A 17,576-nucleotide genomic window follows, 5' to 3' on the forward strand; every position below is an offset into this window, starting at 1 on the left:
TGGCTGTGTTAACTAAATGACCTGGGGGGCCTGGTTGTGTTAACACAACCAGGCCCGGGTCATTTAGTTAACTAAATGCAGTCATGGGAGAATTTGGATGATGAACTGAATGAACTAAAGAAACGTCCTTTCCTCTCTGTCAAATGGCTTCGCTTGAGTTTAATGCTTGCCAGCGCTTGGTCATCTGATTTGTACTTTCTCCAAGGAGGTCGCCCTCAGGGCCTTGGACCTTATCGCCAGTCTGGTTCCTTCCTCTCAACAGAACAATTGCTTGACTCGTCTCATTAGTTGCCTTCCTCCATTTTTTTTAATTTGTATTTTCTAATTATGTTAAACACTAGTATTATCATATTATTTTTCAAAATAAGTGTTGGTGGGATGTGTCTAGAGGGTTAAGATGGGGGGGGATTGTGGTAAAACATGTAACATTATTTTTTGTTCAATACGTTTAAATTGTGTGTGTGTGTGAGTGTGTGTGTGTGTAATGCATGTTTGTGGGTTAGTGGTTTCTTGTGAGGGTGACCCGTGGGTTGTATTGGTCACAGGTCTGTAATTACCATTTACCTGTATGGGGCCTCCCGGGTGGTGCTGTAGTGCCACCAGAGACTCTGGTGGCAGACTCTGGGTTCGCGCCCAGGCTCTGTCGTAACCGGCCGCGACCGGGAGGTCCGTGGGGCGACACACAATTGGCCTAGCGTCGTCCGGGTTAGGGAGGGTTTGGCCGGTAGTGATATCCTTGTCTCATCGCGCACCAGGGACTCCTGTGGCGGGCCGGGCGCAGTGCGCGCTGTGTTAAGAAGCAGTGCGGCTTGGTTGGGTATCGGAGGACGCATAACTTTCAACCTTCGTCTCTCCCGAGCCCGTATGGGTGTTGTAGCGATGAGACAAGATAGTAGCTACTAAACAATTGGATACCACGAAATTGGGGAGAAAAAGGGGTAAAATTCACACAAAAAAGAGAAAAAAAGAATGACCTGTATAATACCAAGACAATGAGTACAAAAAAATAAAACAATATAAAAAAAACGTAACTTCTCGGTTTTTGTGATTTTTGGAGGGGACAGTTTACAAAATAGTTTGTACTGCTAGGAAGATGTTTTAGGATTATTGATGTTTGGGGGAAACTATTCACATCGACATTTGCGATCCACATGTAAAAGCATTGTTTTTAGTTTGCACAGTAGAGAATCATAGATATTGTAGTTAGTTCTCTCACTTTCCCCATCAGAAAGCAGATTCGTCAAAAGTGTTTCACAGGGATGCTGGCCCATGTTGACTCCCAATGATTCCCACAGTTGTCAAATTGCCTGGATGTTTTAATTGTCTCAAGACTTTAAAATCACTTTAATCTGTCTCCTCCCCTTCATCTACACCGATTTAAAGTGGATTTAACAAGTGTCATCAATAAGGGATCATAGCTTTCTTCTGGTCAGTTTATCATGGAAAGAGCTAGTGCTCTTTTATGCTTTTTTAAAAATCAGTTTTTTGCGGATCCCAGGCAATGGGGTTGAGTGAGGTGGAGATTGTAGACATCCACAGGTCTGGTTCATCATTGGAAGCAATTTCCAAACGCCTGAAGGTACCACGTTCATCTGTACAAACAATTGTACGCAAGTATAAACACAATGGGACCAAGCAGCCACCATACCATTCAGGAAGGACACGCGTTCAGTCTCCTAGAGATGAACGTACTTTGGTGGGAAAAGTGCAAATCAATCCCACAACAACCGCAAAGGGCCGTGTGGAGATGGAGGAAACTGGAGGAAACCGGTACAAAAATATCTATATCCACAGTAAAACAAGTCCTATATCGACATAACCTGAAAGGCCGCTCCGCAAGGAAGAAGCCACGGCTCCAAAACTGCCATAAAAAAGCCAGACTACAGTTTGCAACTGCACATGGGGACAAAGATGGTACTTTTTGGAGAAATGTCCTCTGGTCTGATGAAACAAAAATAGAACTGTTTGGCCATAATGACCATTGTTATGTTTGGAGGAAAAGGGGGAGGCTTGCAAGCCAAAGAACACCATCCTAACCATGAAGCATGGGGGTGGCAGCATCATGTTTTGGGTGTACTTTGCTGCAGGAGGGACTGGTGCACTTCACAAAATAATCATGAGGAAGGAAATTTATGTGGATATATTGAAGCAACATCTCAAGACATCAGTCAGGAAGTTAAAGCTTGGTCACAAATGGGTCTTCCAAATGGACAAAGACCCTAAGCATACTTCCAAATTTGTGGCAAAATGGCTTAAGGACAACAAAGTCAAGCTATTGGAGTGGCCATCACAAAGCCCTGACCTCAATCCCATAGAATATTTGTGGGCAGAAAAAGTGTGTGTGAGCAAGGAGGTCTACACACCAGTTCTGTCAGGAGGTAGGGGCAAAAATTCACTCAAATTATTGTGGGAAGCTTGTGGAAGGCTACCTGAAACATTTGACCCAAGTTAAACAACTTAAAGTCAATGCTACCAAATACTAATTGAGTGTATGTAAACTTCTGACCCACTGGGAATGTGATGAAAGAAATAAAAGCTGAAATAAATAATTGTCTCTACTATTATTCTGACATTTCACATTCTTAAAATAAGGTGGTGATCCTAACTGACCTAAAACAGGGATTTTTTACTAGGATTAAATGTCAGGAATTGTGAAAAACTGAGTTTAAATGTATTTGGCTAAGGTGTATGTAAACTTCTGACTTCAACTGTACATGTAGGCAGAGTTATTAAAGTGACTATGCATAGATAATAACAGAGAGTGGCAGCAGTGTAGAGGGGGGGTCAATGCAAATCGTCTGGGGTGGCCATTTGATTAACTGTTCAGGCTTGGGGGTAGATCCTGTTTAGAAGCCTCTTGGACCTAGACTTGGCGCTCCGGTACCGCTTACAATGCGGTAGCAGAGAGAACAGTCTATCACTAGGGTGGCTGGAGTCTTTGACAATTTTTAGGGCCTTCCTCTGACCGGTGATGTACTGGGCCGTACGTACTACCCTCTGTAGTGTCTTGCGGTCAGAGGCCGAGCTGTTGCCGTACCAGGCAGTGATGCAACCCGTCAGGATGCTCTCAATGCTGCAGCTGTAAAACCTTTTGAGGATCTGGGGAGCCATGCCAAATCTTTTCAGTCTCCTGAGGGGGAATAGGTTTTGTCGTGCCCTCTTCATGACTGTCTTGATGTGCTTGGACCATATTAGTTTGTTAGTGATGTGGACGCCAAGGAACTTGACGCTCTCAAACTGCTCCACTACAGCCCCGTCGATGAGAATGTGGGCTTGCTCGGTGCTCTTTTTCCTGTAGTCCACAAGGGGGCAATGTTCTGGTCTAGAAGCACAGTTTCGACTGCTCCTACAGTTTTGCTTCAGTACTGCAGTTTACCTGACACGGCCCAGAAAGACAATGTTCATACATTGCCACATAGAGAAGTCAGATTTGAACATTCCAAATAAAACATTGTGCTCAAAACATCCATTGAATAATTCAAATAATTGTCGCTTAGGCTGATTTTGTTTTCTCCATCACTTACAGCTGAAGATACTAACATTTTATATTCATCAAATATCTGCCATGTTTTAAGATGACGTGATGTCATCGCTGCTCCCTGTGCACATTGAGTGCTATTGAGCGTGTAATGTTGGTCCGTATAAACCGGATAGAGATGTTCAATGAATCGGCGTATGCAAACATGAGTAGATCACCTTTTAAACAATGGTCAGACATCTTTGATGCAGTCTCCAGTTATTATTATACCTCAGTGGTGACAGCATGGGCAGTGCCATTGAGGCTATCTCCATTGTAAAGTAGTCTATTTTATTCTTCACTATTGGATGATTCCTCCTGATGACCCAGTTGGACATGACTACAACAGGAGGGATTAGCCAATGAAATTGGAAGTCCCACCCAGTTGACTTCATTAAAATGTTGGATGCCCTCAATTGTTTTGTCTACGCTAAGACGGCCTTTTGGCCACTAGATGCATCTATCATTCTCTATGGTCCCTTCCTGTTTTGTTCCGTTTGCTCTGTTTACTACCGTTTGGTTCTTAAACTGAGTCATTTAAAGCTACTGTATCCAACAGAGGTAGAATAGTTAACTAGTCTTGCAGCTATTCTTTGGTCTAACTAATACAGATAAGTTTGACCTAAATTCTAAGTCTTTATTCTTGTTCTAGTGATTGTGGTTGTATGGCAATATTACTGTCTTATACTAATTCCTAACTGTGGTCTTTCTCCAGCTGGGTCTTCTCCAGGGCTCACCTGCAGAACTGGTCACAGACTATGAGAAGAATGAAGACTTCCTGTGTAAAATACACAGGGTTTTGCTGGATGTGAGGTTCACCATAAATAATAACCTGATATTGGTCTTCATTACTTGAGTCATAGTTATATCAACTCCTATTTTGGTGAATCGGCTGCACACTGCTTTTATTACAAGGGGAATATGAGGACATCTAGTGGTCAGGTTAGGTAGAGTCCCAGTCACATTCTCTCTGGCTGTTTCAGTCTGCTTGATAAATTGTAGGTTGTGTGATTGTAGGTTTCCATTCTTTTCCTATTCCATTCCTATGCACAGTGTATTGTGTAACCTATAACCCTATTGTCACTAGGGCTGTGACAATACCAGTATCGCAAGATGTTTTCCATGGCAAAACTAAAAACATGAAGCAGACCAAACTCTTTGGTCCCTTAAAAACCTGCTGTATGTAAAATAGTGTGTGCTATAGCTTGGAAATAAATACATGTGACTCTAGATGATGACATAATGATGTTTGTTTCCAACATTAGGGGCTGTTTTCCTAAAGAAGTTAAATCCGCTTTGTGTTTTGTTTCCTTGCCATGATACTAACGAGTATCTTCCTGGCCCTAATTGGCACACACACACAAAGAGTAACCACAGGTGATCTGAAGTGTATCTGTCTCTCTTCTGTCCAGGTGAAGGTGCTGGAGGGCTCTCTGCAGTGCCCAGAGTCTGGCCATGAGTTCCCCATCTCCCAGGGGGTCCCCAACATGCTGCTGAATGAGGATGAGGCATAGAGGAGAGTGGTTGGGGGGGGTTGGTTACCCCCAACATGCTGCTGAATGAGGATGAGGCATAGAGGAGAGTGGTTGGGGGGGTTGGTTACCCCCAACATGCTGCTGAATGAGGATGAGGCATAGAGGAGAGTGGTAGGGGGGTTGGTTACCCCCAACATGGGCTCTTAGATGTACAGAGAGAAATACACCACTTATCCATACGGTAACCCCCATTCGCCCATCTCCACCATCTCACACCAACCATTCATTGTATGGGACTGCTGGCATTAGAAGTGAGGGGAAAAAATGGAATCCTGTTTAAGACTGTATAGGAAGAAATATATGTTGAAGTGGTTATATAGTACATGTGGCAATGGGATGTGAATACACCGCTGCCCCCAGAAAACCACAGAACGGATCTGAATGCTTCTATGTTGTCCAATATCTGGGAGATGATTTTGTTTAATTTATTCATTTAATACAAAGTATAATTCCTTGGTTTCCTTGACACCCTAAAATACTTTCCCTTGTAATTAAGTTACACAGATAAATAAATCCAGGTTCAGACCTACAATACAGTTAAACATGCATACCGGTAGTATATCCACTCATGAATGAAAGGTAATGTCAAATTGTGATAAATCACCAAACCATGTCCTTGAGTTTGTTGTCGCAGGTCAGGAGAACTGCTGAGAGCTAGATGACGTGGCAATCCATGACTATATTTTGGACTGAGGGAAAGAGAAAAAGCTCCAGCCAGGGATAAGTTGTTTTAGAGGAAGTATTTTTCTACCCACGCATTGCAATACCACAACTAACCACTAGGCCCCTTTGATCCATTCACACCCAGGTCAGACAGTCACTGGCTGTTGCCAAGCAACCCTAGATCCACATAGGAAAAATTTGCTCTGAGCGGCTATGGAGGGGCACACTGTCTGAAGCTTTGGGGCACAGCATTAACGTTCATGTTGAAACAACAAAGTGTTCCCAATCTTCCCATGCAGTGTTATCATTTTCAGAAACCTTGCCAGGAGAGAAAAAAGCCTGTCCGCCCGCCACAAGCTTTTGGGCTGACTGCGTCTCATTCTCCCTCTCTCTCTCCCTCCATCCCTCTCTCTCTCTCTTTTTTTCTTTTTATCTCTCAAGGAATTAGCAAACTCCATCTATCACTTTTTTGCTTTTCAATAGCGACTGGGTATGAAACGGTGGTTTAATATGTTTGAACAGGATACTTACCTGAGGATAGAAGGGAGGCCTGTACAAACATTTTTGTGGTGGGGAAAATCTCCAGAAATATGTATTTGTGTGTGTGTACTGAATTTATGAGGGAGATGTCCAATAACACACACCCATCACTGTGGTGGCACACCACCCACTAGCTCTCACATGCCACCTCTCTCTCTCTCTCTCTCACACACACACACACACACACACACACACACACACACACTGCATTGCACACTGAAGTTACTGTCCCAAGGCTCTGGATAATATTTTTCTTGCCAAGGAATGAAAGAATGGCATCAGACCTTTTTGCTATAGTGGACGTTTTTCCCTCTGATACCCATATAAAAATAATCAAAAGGATGATTCATTTTCTAAGGATGGGATTGTACCAAAGCCTACCTTTAAATATATTATAGATTTTCACTGTTCTGGAGGAGTTGTCTATCGGTGTGCAAATACCTCTTTCATAGAGGATTTTATTATATTAGAACTTTTATGTAGTGTGAGAATTTGAGTAGCCAACCATGCTGCTTGGTTTACATCTCAACATTTTCTCAAAATTGTATCAGGAATCTCTATAGCATTCAATTCTTAGACTTTTGAAGGAACACGTATGGACAGTCATTATTTTCTATATGCTCAGAAATGGCTCTCGGGGAAAATGATCAAATAAACACTTTTGAAATAATTGTAACCAACTTTATGCTAATACGCCATAGGCTGAGCTCCTCTATTCTAGCTGTATTTGTTTTATACTATTATTTGCCTATTATTTTTACAAACGTTGGATATTTTCTTTAAAAGTGTATTTTTGGGGGTTGATAGACAGTCGCCAGGATAGCAGAGTAACAGGTCCTTATTGCGTATTGAACTGCACCGGACACTACACAGACTGAAAGATTCCTAAAGATTTGGAGTCGAGTGAACCCCTTCATCCATCTAACCACCGGACTATGTGGTTTACCCACCTCGCCCTGCTGCTGCTCCGGCTGGCGGTGTCCACCGAGGGGCTCTCCACCTGCAAGTCTTTCAGCCTGGATGATCAGAAACCCAAGTGCATCGAGGCCGTCCGCGGCCAGATCCTCAGCAAACTCCGCTACCGGAGCCCACAGCCCGAGGCCGTACCCGCCGAGGTGATGCTACTCTACAACAGCACCAAAGAGCTGTTGAAGGAGCGTGCGCGTCAGTCCGATTCCGCGTGCGACCGAGAGAGCAGCGAGGAGGATTATTATGTAAAAGAGGTTCAGCGCATAGACATGCGTAAGCAGCGCACGGACACAAGTGAGTGGAGTCTTAATATCAACATAATTTAATGGAATTTTTATACTTTACTGTTATGCATGCGTTAAGGTCTCCAACTACCTGGCCAAATTGTCAGATACCTCTATTACTGTCGTAACTGTGTGTTTGTCACATTATTTAGTATATGTTGCAATTTTATTGATACCTCTCCACTTCTGTAGATGCAGTGAACCCTCCCGTCCCCAGCCCGTATTACAGACTGGTGGGGTTCGATGTGAGTGTTGTGGACAGGAACTCCAGCACCCTGGTCAAAGCTGAGTTCAGAATCTACAGGACACCAAACCCCCAGACCCGCACCTCAGAGCAGAGAGTAGAGATCTATCAGGTACAGGATCAGTTGGGTGTATTCATGGGAGCCAAGGGAAGCCAGGCTTCCCCAAAGTATTTGACAAAGAAAAAAAATATTAAATGTATATTTTGTCTCTCTGTTTCATAAATGTCCTTCAATTTGCAAGAGGCTGAATGTTTCTCATCAGAGAAAGCATTTGATGCTGTCTGGTCCAAAGGAGTATGACATTGTTTCCGCTAGTAGCATTGAATGCAAGGGAATCCAGCTAGCATTTGATCTCCCTTGATAAAAAATATTAAATGATAACCAATCAGCGTTGAGCTAAACTGAGCTCAGCTGTGAAGGGTCATGGCCTGTCAAGGGCATCCGATTTGGATTCAGACCAATAAAATTAGAAGCTAAACATCATTATTGACAGAAAAAAAATTGAATTGTTGTATCTCTGTGTTGTTCGGCCCTTTCCTAAACTAGCCACCTATGGATATGGACTTATGGTTTATATTTAATTATCTGTACTGGCCTACTACACCGGCTCTGACGCTCATCGGATGTGGCAGGGCTTGCAAACTATTACAGATTACAAAGAGAAACCCAGCCTCGTGCTGCCCAGTGACTCAAGCCTACCAGACGAGCTAAATGCCTTCTATGCTCGGTTCGAGGAAAGCAACACTAAACCATGCATGGGAGAACCACCTGTTCCGGACGACTGTGATCAAGCTCTCTGTATCCGATGTAAGACCTTTAACAGATCAACATTCACAAGGCCACAGGGCCAGACGTGTACTCAGAGCATGCGCTGACCAACTGGCATGTGTCTTCACTGACATTTTCAACCTCACCCTGACTGAATCTGTCATACTTACAAGTTTCAAGCAGACCACCAAAGTCCCTGTGCCCAAGAACGCCAAGGCGGTGTCAGAGGAAAGCCCAAAAAATTGTCAAAAGACTCCAGTCACCCAAGTCAGACTGTTCTTTCTGCTACCGCATGGCAAGTGGTACCGGAGCGCAAAGTCTAGGACCAAAATGCTCTTTAACAGCTTCTACCCCCAAGCCATAAGACTAGTTGTTCAGCAATCAAATGGCCACCCGAACAATCTACATTGACCCCCCCCATTCCTGCTACTCCCTGTTTATTATCTATGCATAGACACTCCACTGCAGCATTGAAGGTCCCCAAGAACAGAGTGGCCTCCATCATTCTTAAATGGAAGAAGTTTGGAATCACCATGACTCTTCCTAGAACTGGCCGCCCGGCCAAACTGAGCAATCGGGGGCCTTGGTCAGGAGGTGACCAAGAACCAAATGGTCACTCTGACAGAGCTTCTTTGTGGAGATGAACCTTCCAGAAGGACAACCATCTCTGCAGAACTCCATCAATCAGGCCTTTATGGTAGAGTGGTCAGGCGGAAGCCACTCCTCAGTAAAAGGCACATGACAGCCCACTTGGAGTTTGCCAAAAGGCCCCTAAAGAATCTCAGTCCATGAGAAACAAGATTCTCTGGTCTGATGAAACCAAGATTGAACACACGGTTGTGGTAGAATCGTGCTGTGGGGATGTTTTTCAGCAGCAAGGACTGGGAGACTAGTCAGGAGAGGGAAAGATGAATGGAGAAAAGTATAGAGAGAGATCCTTGATGAAAACCTGATCCAGAGCACTCTGGACCTCCGACTGGTGCGAAGGTCCACCTTCCAACAGGACAACGACCCTAAGTACACAGCCAAGACAATGCAGGAGTGGCTTCGGGACAAGTTTCTGAATGACCTTGAGTGGCCCAGCCAGAGCCCAGGTCTGAATACTTATGTAAATGTGATATTTCGTTTTTTTATTTGTAATAAATGTGCAACATTTTCTAAACTGTTTTTACTTTCTCATTATGGGTTATTGTGTGTAGATGAGGGGGGGGGGATGATTTCAATACATTTTAGAATAAGGTTGTAACCTAACAAAATGTGGAAAAAGTCAAGGGGTCTGAATAGTTTCCGAATGCACTGTATATATCACGGTTTCAAAGCATAGGAAGCAAATAGAGCAAACAACGCAATTGTCAGAACATATAAGTTGTAATATGGCCTTTTTCCTGGATGAGCTTCCCCAGTGATTTAACCCACCCACCGATACTGTATGGTATATCATATTACACTATTACATTGCCTGTGCCAGGTATTACAGTATTACTTTCCTGTACAAAGGGTTACAACAACATCATATACTTCATGAACCCATGTCAGAATCAATCAATTTGTTGTTACAATATCGCAGAACTTCACTGGGATCACAGTTTGCTGGAGTTGTGAACTGATGCTTCTCTCCGGTTCTCCCTCTGTCTCTGACAGGTGAAAAAGCAGAAGAGGCAACCGGTCCTTCGCAGAGATACATCCACTCCAGAACGGTTCGCCCACGGACCAAGGGGGCGTGGCTCTCGGTGGATGTCAGACACTGTGACGGACTGGCTGGCTCAGAGGTAAGTTGACAAGCCCATCACACGGCTCTTTAACCCTTTATCTACTTCACAGCATTTGAGGTGTAAATTGGATGAATGTTTCAGATTTTGCTCTACACATCATTTAGAGGTTAATACTGTATCTGTTTTCTCCTCTCACAGTCTCTCTACCCCTACTCCGTCATCTCATCCTCCATATCACTCTTTCAGAGAGGAACCTGGGGTTGAAGCTGGGTGTTCACTGTCCGTGCTGCACCTTCGTTCCCTCCACCAACAGCATGGTGTTCAATAAGAGCGAGGAGCTGGATGCCGCGTCACTGGTCTGCTGTTTAAGTTATGTAACAGATGTCCGTGCTGCACCTTCGTTCCCTCCACCAACAGCATGGTGTTCAATAAGAGCGAGGAGCTGGATGCCGCGTCGCTGGTCTGCTGTTTGTTATGTAACAGATGTCCGTGCTGCACCTTCGTTCCCTCCACCAACAGCATGGTGTTCAATAAGAGCGAGGAGCTGGATGCCGCGTCGCTGGTCTGCTGTTTGTTATGTAACAGATGTCCGTGCTGCACCTTCGTTCCCTCCACCAACAGCATGGTGTTCAATAAGAGCGAGGAGCTGGATGCCGCGTCGCTGGTCTGCTGTTTGTTATGTAACAGATGTCCGTGCTGCACCTTCGTTCCCTCCACCAACAGCATGGTGTTCAATAAGAGCGAGGAGCTGGATGCCGCGTCGCTGGTCTGCTGTTTGTTATGTAACAGATGTCCGTGCTGCACCTTCGTTCCCTCCACCAACAGCATGGTGTTCAATAAGAGCGAGGAGCTGGATGCCGCGTCGCTGGTCTGCTGTTTGTTATGTAACAGATGTTCGTGCTGCACCTTCGTTCCCTCCACCAACAGCATGGTCTTCAATAAGAGCGAGGAGCTGGATGCCGCGTCGCTGGTCTGCTGTTTGTTATGTAACAGATGTCCGTGCTGCACCTTCGTTCCCTCCACCAACAGCATGGTGTTCAATAAGAGCGAGGAGCTGGATGCCGCGTCGCTGGTCTGCTGTTTGTTATGTAACAGATGTTCGTGCTGCACCTTCGTTCCCTCCACCAACAGCATGGTCTTCAATAAGAGCGAGGAGCTGGATGCCGCGTCGCTGGTCTGCTGTTTATGTTATGTAACAGATGTCCGTGCTGCACCTTCGTTCCCTCCACCAACAGCATGGTGTTCAATAAGAGCGAGGAGCTGGATGCCGCGTCGCTGGTCTGCTGTTTGTTATGTAACAGATGTCCGTGCTGCACCTTCGTTCCCTCCACCAACAGCATGGTGATCAATAAGAGCGAGGAGCTGGATGCCGCATCGCTGGTCTGCTGTTTAAGTTATGTAACTGACGCATACCTCCTTTTAATTCATGATTGAACTTCTCAACTCACACACAGCTGTCGTGTCTCTGACTATTATAAAATTATGACATGCTATTTTATCAATTCGATTACCTAACTTAATTAGACGTGATTGAATTAAACCATAAAACAATTAAACCATTAATAAGCTGGGGCACCACGGAAGCCTTCATCAATATATAGCAGTTATCTTCCGAATCCACTCTCTAAAAGATCTGAAGATCTTTAATATCAATAGCAGTCAATTATTAATCGTCACCTCGATCGGTCTCATTCTGATTGTCGTAGGTACTTGGTTATCTGCACAAACCCTAGCTAATGAGTTGAATCAGCAATACACAATTTGGCTTTATTTATTTACTAAAATACCTAAATATTCACACAGAATTACAAAAACACATACATACACAGGATAGATCACACATCAGTTACTAATCATGTCATCAAAAGCCCCTAGTGGACTAACCAGATATGACGGCTGGTTACATAAAGGAAGGGGGTTGGGTTTGAATGAAAGAGCGGGAAGACTGAGGGACAAAGGGATTGAGTCTATCGGACCTTGAGAAAGTATGCATTCTAATAACCGCCAATTCGGAAAATAAAAATAAAATGCAAGATATATACAGTTGAAGTCGGAAGTTTACATACACTTAGGCTGGAGTCATTAAAACTTGTTTTTCAACCACTCCACATTTCTTGTTAGCAAACTAAGGTTTTGGCAAGTCGGTTAGGACAGCTACTTTGTGCATAACACAAGTCATTTTTCCAACAATTGTTTATAGCCAGATTATTTCACTGTATCACAATTCCAGTGGGTCAGAAGTTTACATACACTAAGTTGACTGTGCCTTTAAACAGCTTTGAAAATTCCAGAAAATTATGTCATTGCTTTAGAAGCTTCTGATGGGCTAATTGACATCATGAGTCAATTGGAGGTGTACCTGTGGATGTATTTCAAGGCCTACCTTCAATCTCAGTGCCTCTGCTTGACGTCATGGGGAAATCAGCCAAGACCTCAGAAAAAATTGTAGACCTACACAACTCTAGTTCATCCTTGGGAGCAATTTCCAAACACCTTAAGGTACCACGTTCATCTGTACAAACAATGCAAGTATAAACACCATGGGACCACGCAGCCATCATACCGCTCAGGAAGGAGACGCGTTCTGTCTCCTCGAGATGAACGTACTTTTGTGCAAAAAGTGCAAATAAATCCCAGAACATCAGCAAAGGACCCTGTGAAGATGCTGGAGGAAGCAGGTATAAAAGTATCTATATCCACAGTAAAACATGTCCTATAACTCGACATAACCAGAAAGGCCACTCAGCAAGGAAGAAGCCACTGCTCCAAAACCGCCATAAAAAGCCAGACTACGTTTTGCATCTGCTTTACTGCAGGATGGACTGGTGCACTTCACAAAATAGATGGCATCATGAGGCTGGAAAAGGATGTGGATATATTGAAGCAATATCTCAAGACATCAGTCAGCAAGTTAAAGTTTGGTCGCAAATGTGTCTTCCAAATGGACAATGACCCCAAGTACACTTCCTAAGTTGTGTCAAAATGGCTTAAACCCTGACCTCAATCCCATAGAACATTTGTTGGCAGAACTGAAAAAGCGTGTGCGAGCAAGGAGGCCTACAAACCTGACTCGGTTACACCAGCTCTGTCAGGAGGAATGGGGCAAAATTCACCCCACTTATTGTGGGTAGCATGTGGAAGGCTACTCGAAATGTTTGACCCAAGTTAAACAATTTAAAGGCAAAACACTCAATTAGTATTTGGTAGCATGTAAACTTCTGACCCCCTGGGAATGTGAAGAAAGAAATACAAGCTGAAATAAATAATTCCCTCTACTATTATTCTGACATTTCACATTCTTAAAATAAAGTGGTGATCCTAACTGACCTAAAATAGGGAATTTTTACTAGGATTAAATGTCAGGAATTGTGACAAACTGAGTTTAAATGTATTTGGCTAAGGTGCATGTAAACTTCTGACTTTAACTGTATATTTACACTGAGCTGCACTTCGATACATGGGTCAAAGATGGAAGACTGGTTAACCCAGCAGTGATTGCCATTGTCCTTTGAAGAATCGTTCTGGTCGTAGTGTTGCAGAGCGGATACATTAAAGTACCCTGTCGTTCTTCTGAGATTAGCTGTCCTTTCCTAGGCCACGTGCATTTACAGCTGCTGTTGATAACTCCACGTCTAGGAGGTTTCACTTCTTCTTTAGTGAAAAGTCGTTCAAAGTTCATACCAAGTTGCCATTGTTACGCACGCCTCTATGAAGAGGGAACGCAACACCCTGCTACAACTAAACTCTCAGTGAAGCGAAAAAGGTATGGACTGTAGATGCGAGTAAAAATGACAAGCAGAATGTGGTACCGTTTACAAGGACTTTATTCCTTTACACGGTAATATGGGGAAAAGGGGGCTGGACGGAACCAAAGCAAAGAAAGTAAATCTCAAAGCCCCCCCTTCTCCTATCTTACCTGCCTACCCACTACTTACCTAATTTAGCACCACCTGGTGCCCTAACCAAAATACAAGGGGTGGTCCGCCCAGGTCTTACCTAGTGTGCCTAGACAGCGAATATGCTACGGGTATATGTATGCCCGCGGGCCTCTTGCCTAAGCACTCCCTAGGTGCCTTCCCCTTCCCCCCTGGGAACAAATGAAACAGAATATTAAACAATTTCACAAACAAACTAAGAGACAAAGGACATCAAATAAGTTCTATCTGAGCAACAAACTCACAAAACATACCAACTCTCAGCAATGAACTCTCAGCAATGAACTCTCAGCAATGAACTCTCAGCAATGAACTCTCAGCAATGAACTCTCAGCAATGAACTCTCAGCAATGAACTCTCAGCAATGAACTCTCAGCAATGAACTCTCAGCAATGAACTCTCAGCAATGAACTCTCAGCAATGAACTCTCAGCAATGAACTCTCAGCAATGAACTCTCAGCAATGAACTCTCAGCAATGAACTCTCAGCAATGAACTCTCAGCAATGAACTCCCTGCAAAATCAACCTCTAGCAAAATCGCTCTACAAAAAAAAGATCTTCCTCCTGAACAGAACACTGGCTTTTATATAGCTTCTGAAGGAATGGGTAATTGGAGACAGCTGTGTCTTGACGAGGGGGCGGGGTCAGCTCTCCAATTAGCCCTGGAGTCGACCAATCAGCTGCTTGAGGGATTTCAGGAAGCCATTTCCTGAAATAAACACATGCAAATACACAAACTACAACACATAATCTGGGGAACGTAACAGCCATAATCAGCTCGCACTGTATTCTGGCTGGTCAGGTCGGAATTCACCATTCCAGCGTGGTGATCATCACCTCCACATTAAAATTCACCATTCCAGCGTGGTGATCATCACCTCCACGTTAAAATTCACCCTTTTAAACATTTGGACAGCAGTCCTAACTTTTCTGGAAGAAAATATGCACTGCAAAAAAAGTCCCTTTCTCTCTCCCTCCTTGACCGCTCTCCCTCCTCCTCTCCCCCCACTTCCGCTCCCTTCCCTGTCCCTCCATGTCCTACTCTGTTCTTCCTCAGGTCTGGATGATGAGCTGCTTCAGCAGCAGTTGCGGAGGCCAGGGTCAGGGCTGGCTAAGGGCCAGGTAGATTTTAGTACCAAGACCCCCCACGTCATCCTCACCTTAAGGCCCAGCGACAGGGTCGACAACCCAGGCAAGATGACCCGCAAGAAGAGGGCCACCGCAGACACCACCACCTGCTCCAGGTAGGGTAAGCACCTCAGATCCAGATATCAAAAACTTAATGTTATCTACAACCATACAAGATACGAGGTTTCTCTTTATTTTGGTCTTTGATATACAGAATTACTACACATTTGTTCATAACAATATTACAATCATCAATAATGTTGCAATCAATCTATTGGAGGCTTATAGTCCTGAATTGGATAAAGTGCCTGCGTGGATCAGAATGAGAGAGTGTTTTCTCTCCATGTATTCTAACTGTTTTAGGAACTCTGACGTGGACTGCTGTCTGCGATCTCTCTACATCGACTTCCGCCAGGACCTGGACTGGAAGTGGATCCATGAGCCGAAGGGCTACAAGGGCTGCCCATACCTCTGGAGTGCTGACAACCACTACAACATGGTTAGTTAACCCCCAACCACTACAACATGGTTAGTTAACCCCCAACCACTACAACATGGTTAGTTAACCCCCAACCACTACAACATGGTTAGTTAACCCCCAACCACTACAACATGGTTAGTTAACCCCCAACCACTACAGTGGCATAAATGTTCTATCACCTCTGTCACATTCAGGTCTTATGTCTTTATTACCACAACTCACATTATGGTTAAAGGAAAACTCCACCCTAAAAAACATTTTGGTATTTGTTTCGTTAGTCCATTGATTATATAGTCCCAAAATGTTTTGCATGTCTGCAATCAAGTTTAAGATTTATAACTTTCAGAACACAGAAATAGAGCTTATATGATGCAAAACACAGCATCATTCTGGCTGTGTTTTTCAAGATATATATATATATACACACACACACACACACACACACGTATGTGGAGACCCCTTCAAATGAGTGGATTCAGCTATTTCAGCCACACCCGTTGCTGACAGGTGTGTAAAATCGAGCACACAGCCATGCAATCTCCATCGACAAACATTGGCAGTAGAATGGCCTTACTGAAGAGCTCAACGTGGCACCATCATAGGATGCCAGCTTTCCAACAGTTCATCAAATGTTTGCCCTGCTAGAGCTGCCCCAGTCAACTGTAAGTGCTGTTATTGGGAAGTTGAAATGTCTAGGAGCAACAATGACTCACCTGCGAAGTGGTAGGCCACACAAGCTCACAGAACGGGACTGCCAAGTACTGAAGTGCATAAAAATGGTATGTTCTCTGTTGCAAACCTCACTACCGAGTTCCAAACTGCCTCTGCAAGCAACGTCAGCACAAGAACTGTTCATCGGCAGCTTCATGAAATGGGTTTCCATGGCCGAGCAGCCACACACAAGCCTAAGATCACCATGCACAATGCCAAGTGTCGGTTGGAGTGGTGTAAAGCTCGCCGCCATTGGACTCTGGAGCACTGGAAACGCGTTCTCTGGAGTGTTGAATCACGCTTCACCATCTGGCAGTCCAATTGATGAATATGGCTTTGGCGGATGACAGTTTTTCATGGTTCGGGCCCCTTAGTTCCAGTGATGGGAAATCTTAACGCTACAGCATACAATGGAAAGGAAACCACTGTAATTTGTTTAAGCTATTCCTTTAAGTAGTGTTTTCAGTACTTATCATTGTTTTTTTATGTGATATTTCATGTGGTACTTTCTCTTGCCCTCACACACAGATCCTGCCGCTGTTTAACAAGCTGAACCCTGAGGCGTCGGCATCTCCGTGCTGCGTACCTCAGGACCTGGAGCCTCTGACCATCGTGTACATCATGGGCCGAACGCCCAAGGTAAAGCAGCTCTCCAACATGGTGGTCAGGTCCTGCAGGTGCCGCTGACGCAGGAGCCCAGCGGCGGGCCAGGAGGAGGGACATTGACCAAAACTAACTACCACTTTTGGTCCTCAAACAAAAAGGACATACTGACCATCTCTAGATAGTCAACCCTTCATTTCACTATGACACATTTTACACAGTCTGGCACAGATTATTTGTTTTTTCACACGCATGAAACTCTGAAAATCGTCATCAGCAATGGGTCTTTTCCCCACTGTCATAAAGGTAGAGAATATTGTAAATATTGAATTCCTTAGCTTTCAAAATCTGATAAAGTTTTTCGATTGGAAATATGTGTTCTTGTTGCAGAAGACTCTGATCTCTACCAAGTTGACTGAAGGGCCCAGTAACTCTGTCACTTAAGATCTGTGCATATATACTGAAGGGAGATGATTTTGATTTGA

At 44.2% G+C, this 17,576-nt stretch overlaps 2 protein-coding genes across 2 annotated transcripts; both read left to right on the plus strand.

The window, feature by feature from the left end:
* The first annotated feature begins 6,840 nt into the window (after positions 1-6,840).
* On the plus strand, positions 6,841-10,294 carry LOC112255920 (transforming growth factor beta-2 proprotein-like). The gene is made up of 3 exons (XM_042326314.1): positions 6,841-7,518; positions 7,701-7,864; positions 10,163-10,294. The coding sequence occupies exons 1-3, from the start codon at positions 7,191-7,193 to the stop codon at positions 10,292-10,294; spliced, it is 624 nt and encodes a 207-aa protein (XP_042182248.1). The 5' UTR covers positions 6,841-7,190.
* A 4,584-nt stretch (positions 10,295-14,878) lies between these two features.
* On the plus strand, positions 14,879-17,576 carry LOC121846928 (transforming growth factor beta-3 proprotein-like). Its single transcript, XM_042325940.1, has 3 exons — positions 14,879-15,412; positions 15,660-15,795; positions 17,017-17,576. The coding sequence occupies exons 1-3, from the start codon at positions 15,111-15,113 to the stop codon at positions 17,173-17,175; spliced, it is 597 nt and encodes a 198-aa protein (XP_042181874.1). The 5' UTR covers positions 14,879-15,110; the 3' UTR covers positions 17,176-17,576.

This window comes from Oncorhynchus tshawytscha, linkage group LG08, assembly GCF_018296145.1.
Source record: "Oncorhynchus tshawytscha isolate Ot180627B linkage group LG08, Otsh_v2.0, whole genome shotgun sequence".
In the NCBI taxonomy this organism is placed as follows: domain Eukaryota; kingdom Metazoa; phylum Chordata; class Actinopteri; order Salmoniformes; family Salmonidae; genus Oncorhynchus; species Oncorhynchus tshawytscha.

Bases quoted from the DNA above. Each gene is read 5' to 3' on its own strand.
- LOC112255920 (XM_042326314.1), top strand. From the start codon at position 7,191: ATGTGGTTTACCCACCTCGCCCTGCTGCTGCTCCGGCTGGCGGTGTCC. The intron at 7,519-7,700 runs GTGAGTGGAGTC...CCACTTCTGTAG, and splicing joins TAAGCAGCGCACGGACACAA to ATGCAGTGAACCCTCCCGTC. The intron at 7,865-10,162 runs GTACAGGATCAG...TGTCTCTGACAG, and splicing joins AGAGAGTAGAGATCTATCAG to GTGAAAAAGCAGAAGAGGCA.
- LOC121846928 (XM_042325940.1), top strand. From the start codon at position 15,111: ATGCACTGCAAAAAAAGTCCCTTTCTCTCTCCCTCCTTGACCGCTCTC. The intron at 15,413-15,659 runs GTAGGGTAAGCA...TAACTGTTTTAG, and splicing joins GACACCACCACCTGCTCCAG to GAACTCTGACGTGGACTGCT. The intron at 15,796-17,016 runs GTTAGTTAACCC...CCTCACACACAG, and splicing joins CTGACAACCACTACAACATG to ATCCTGCCGCTGTTTAACAA.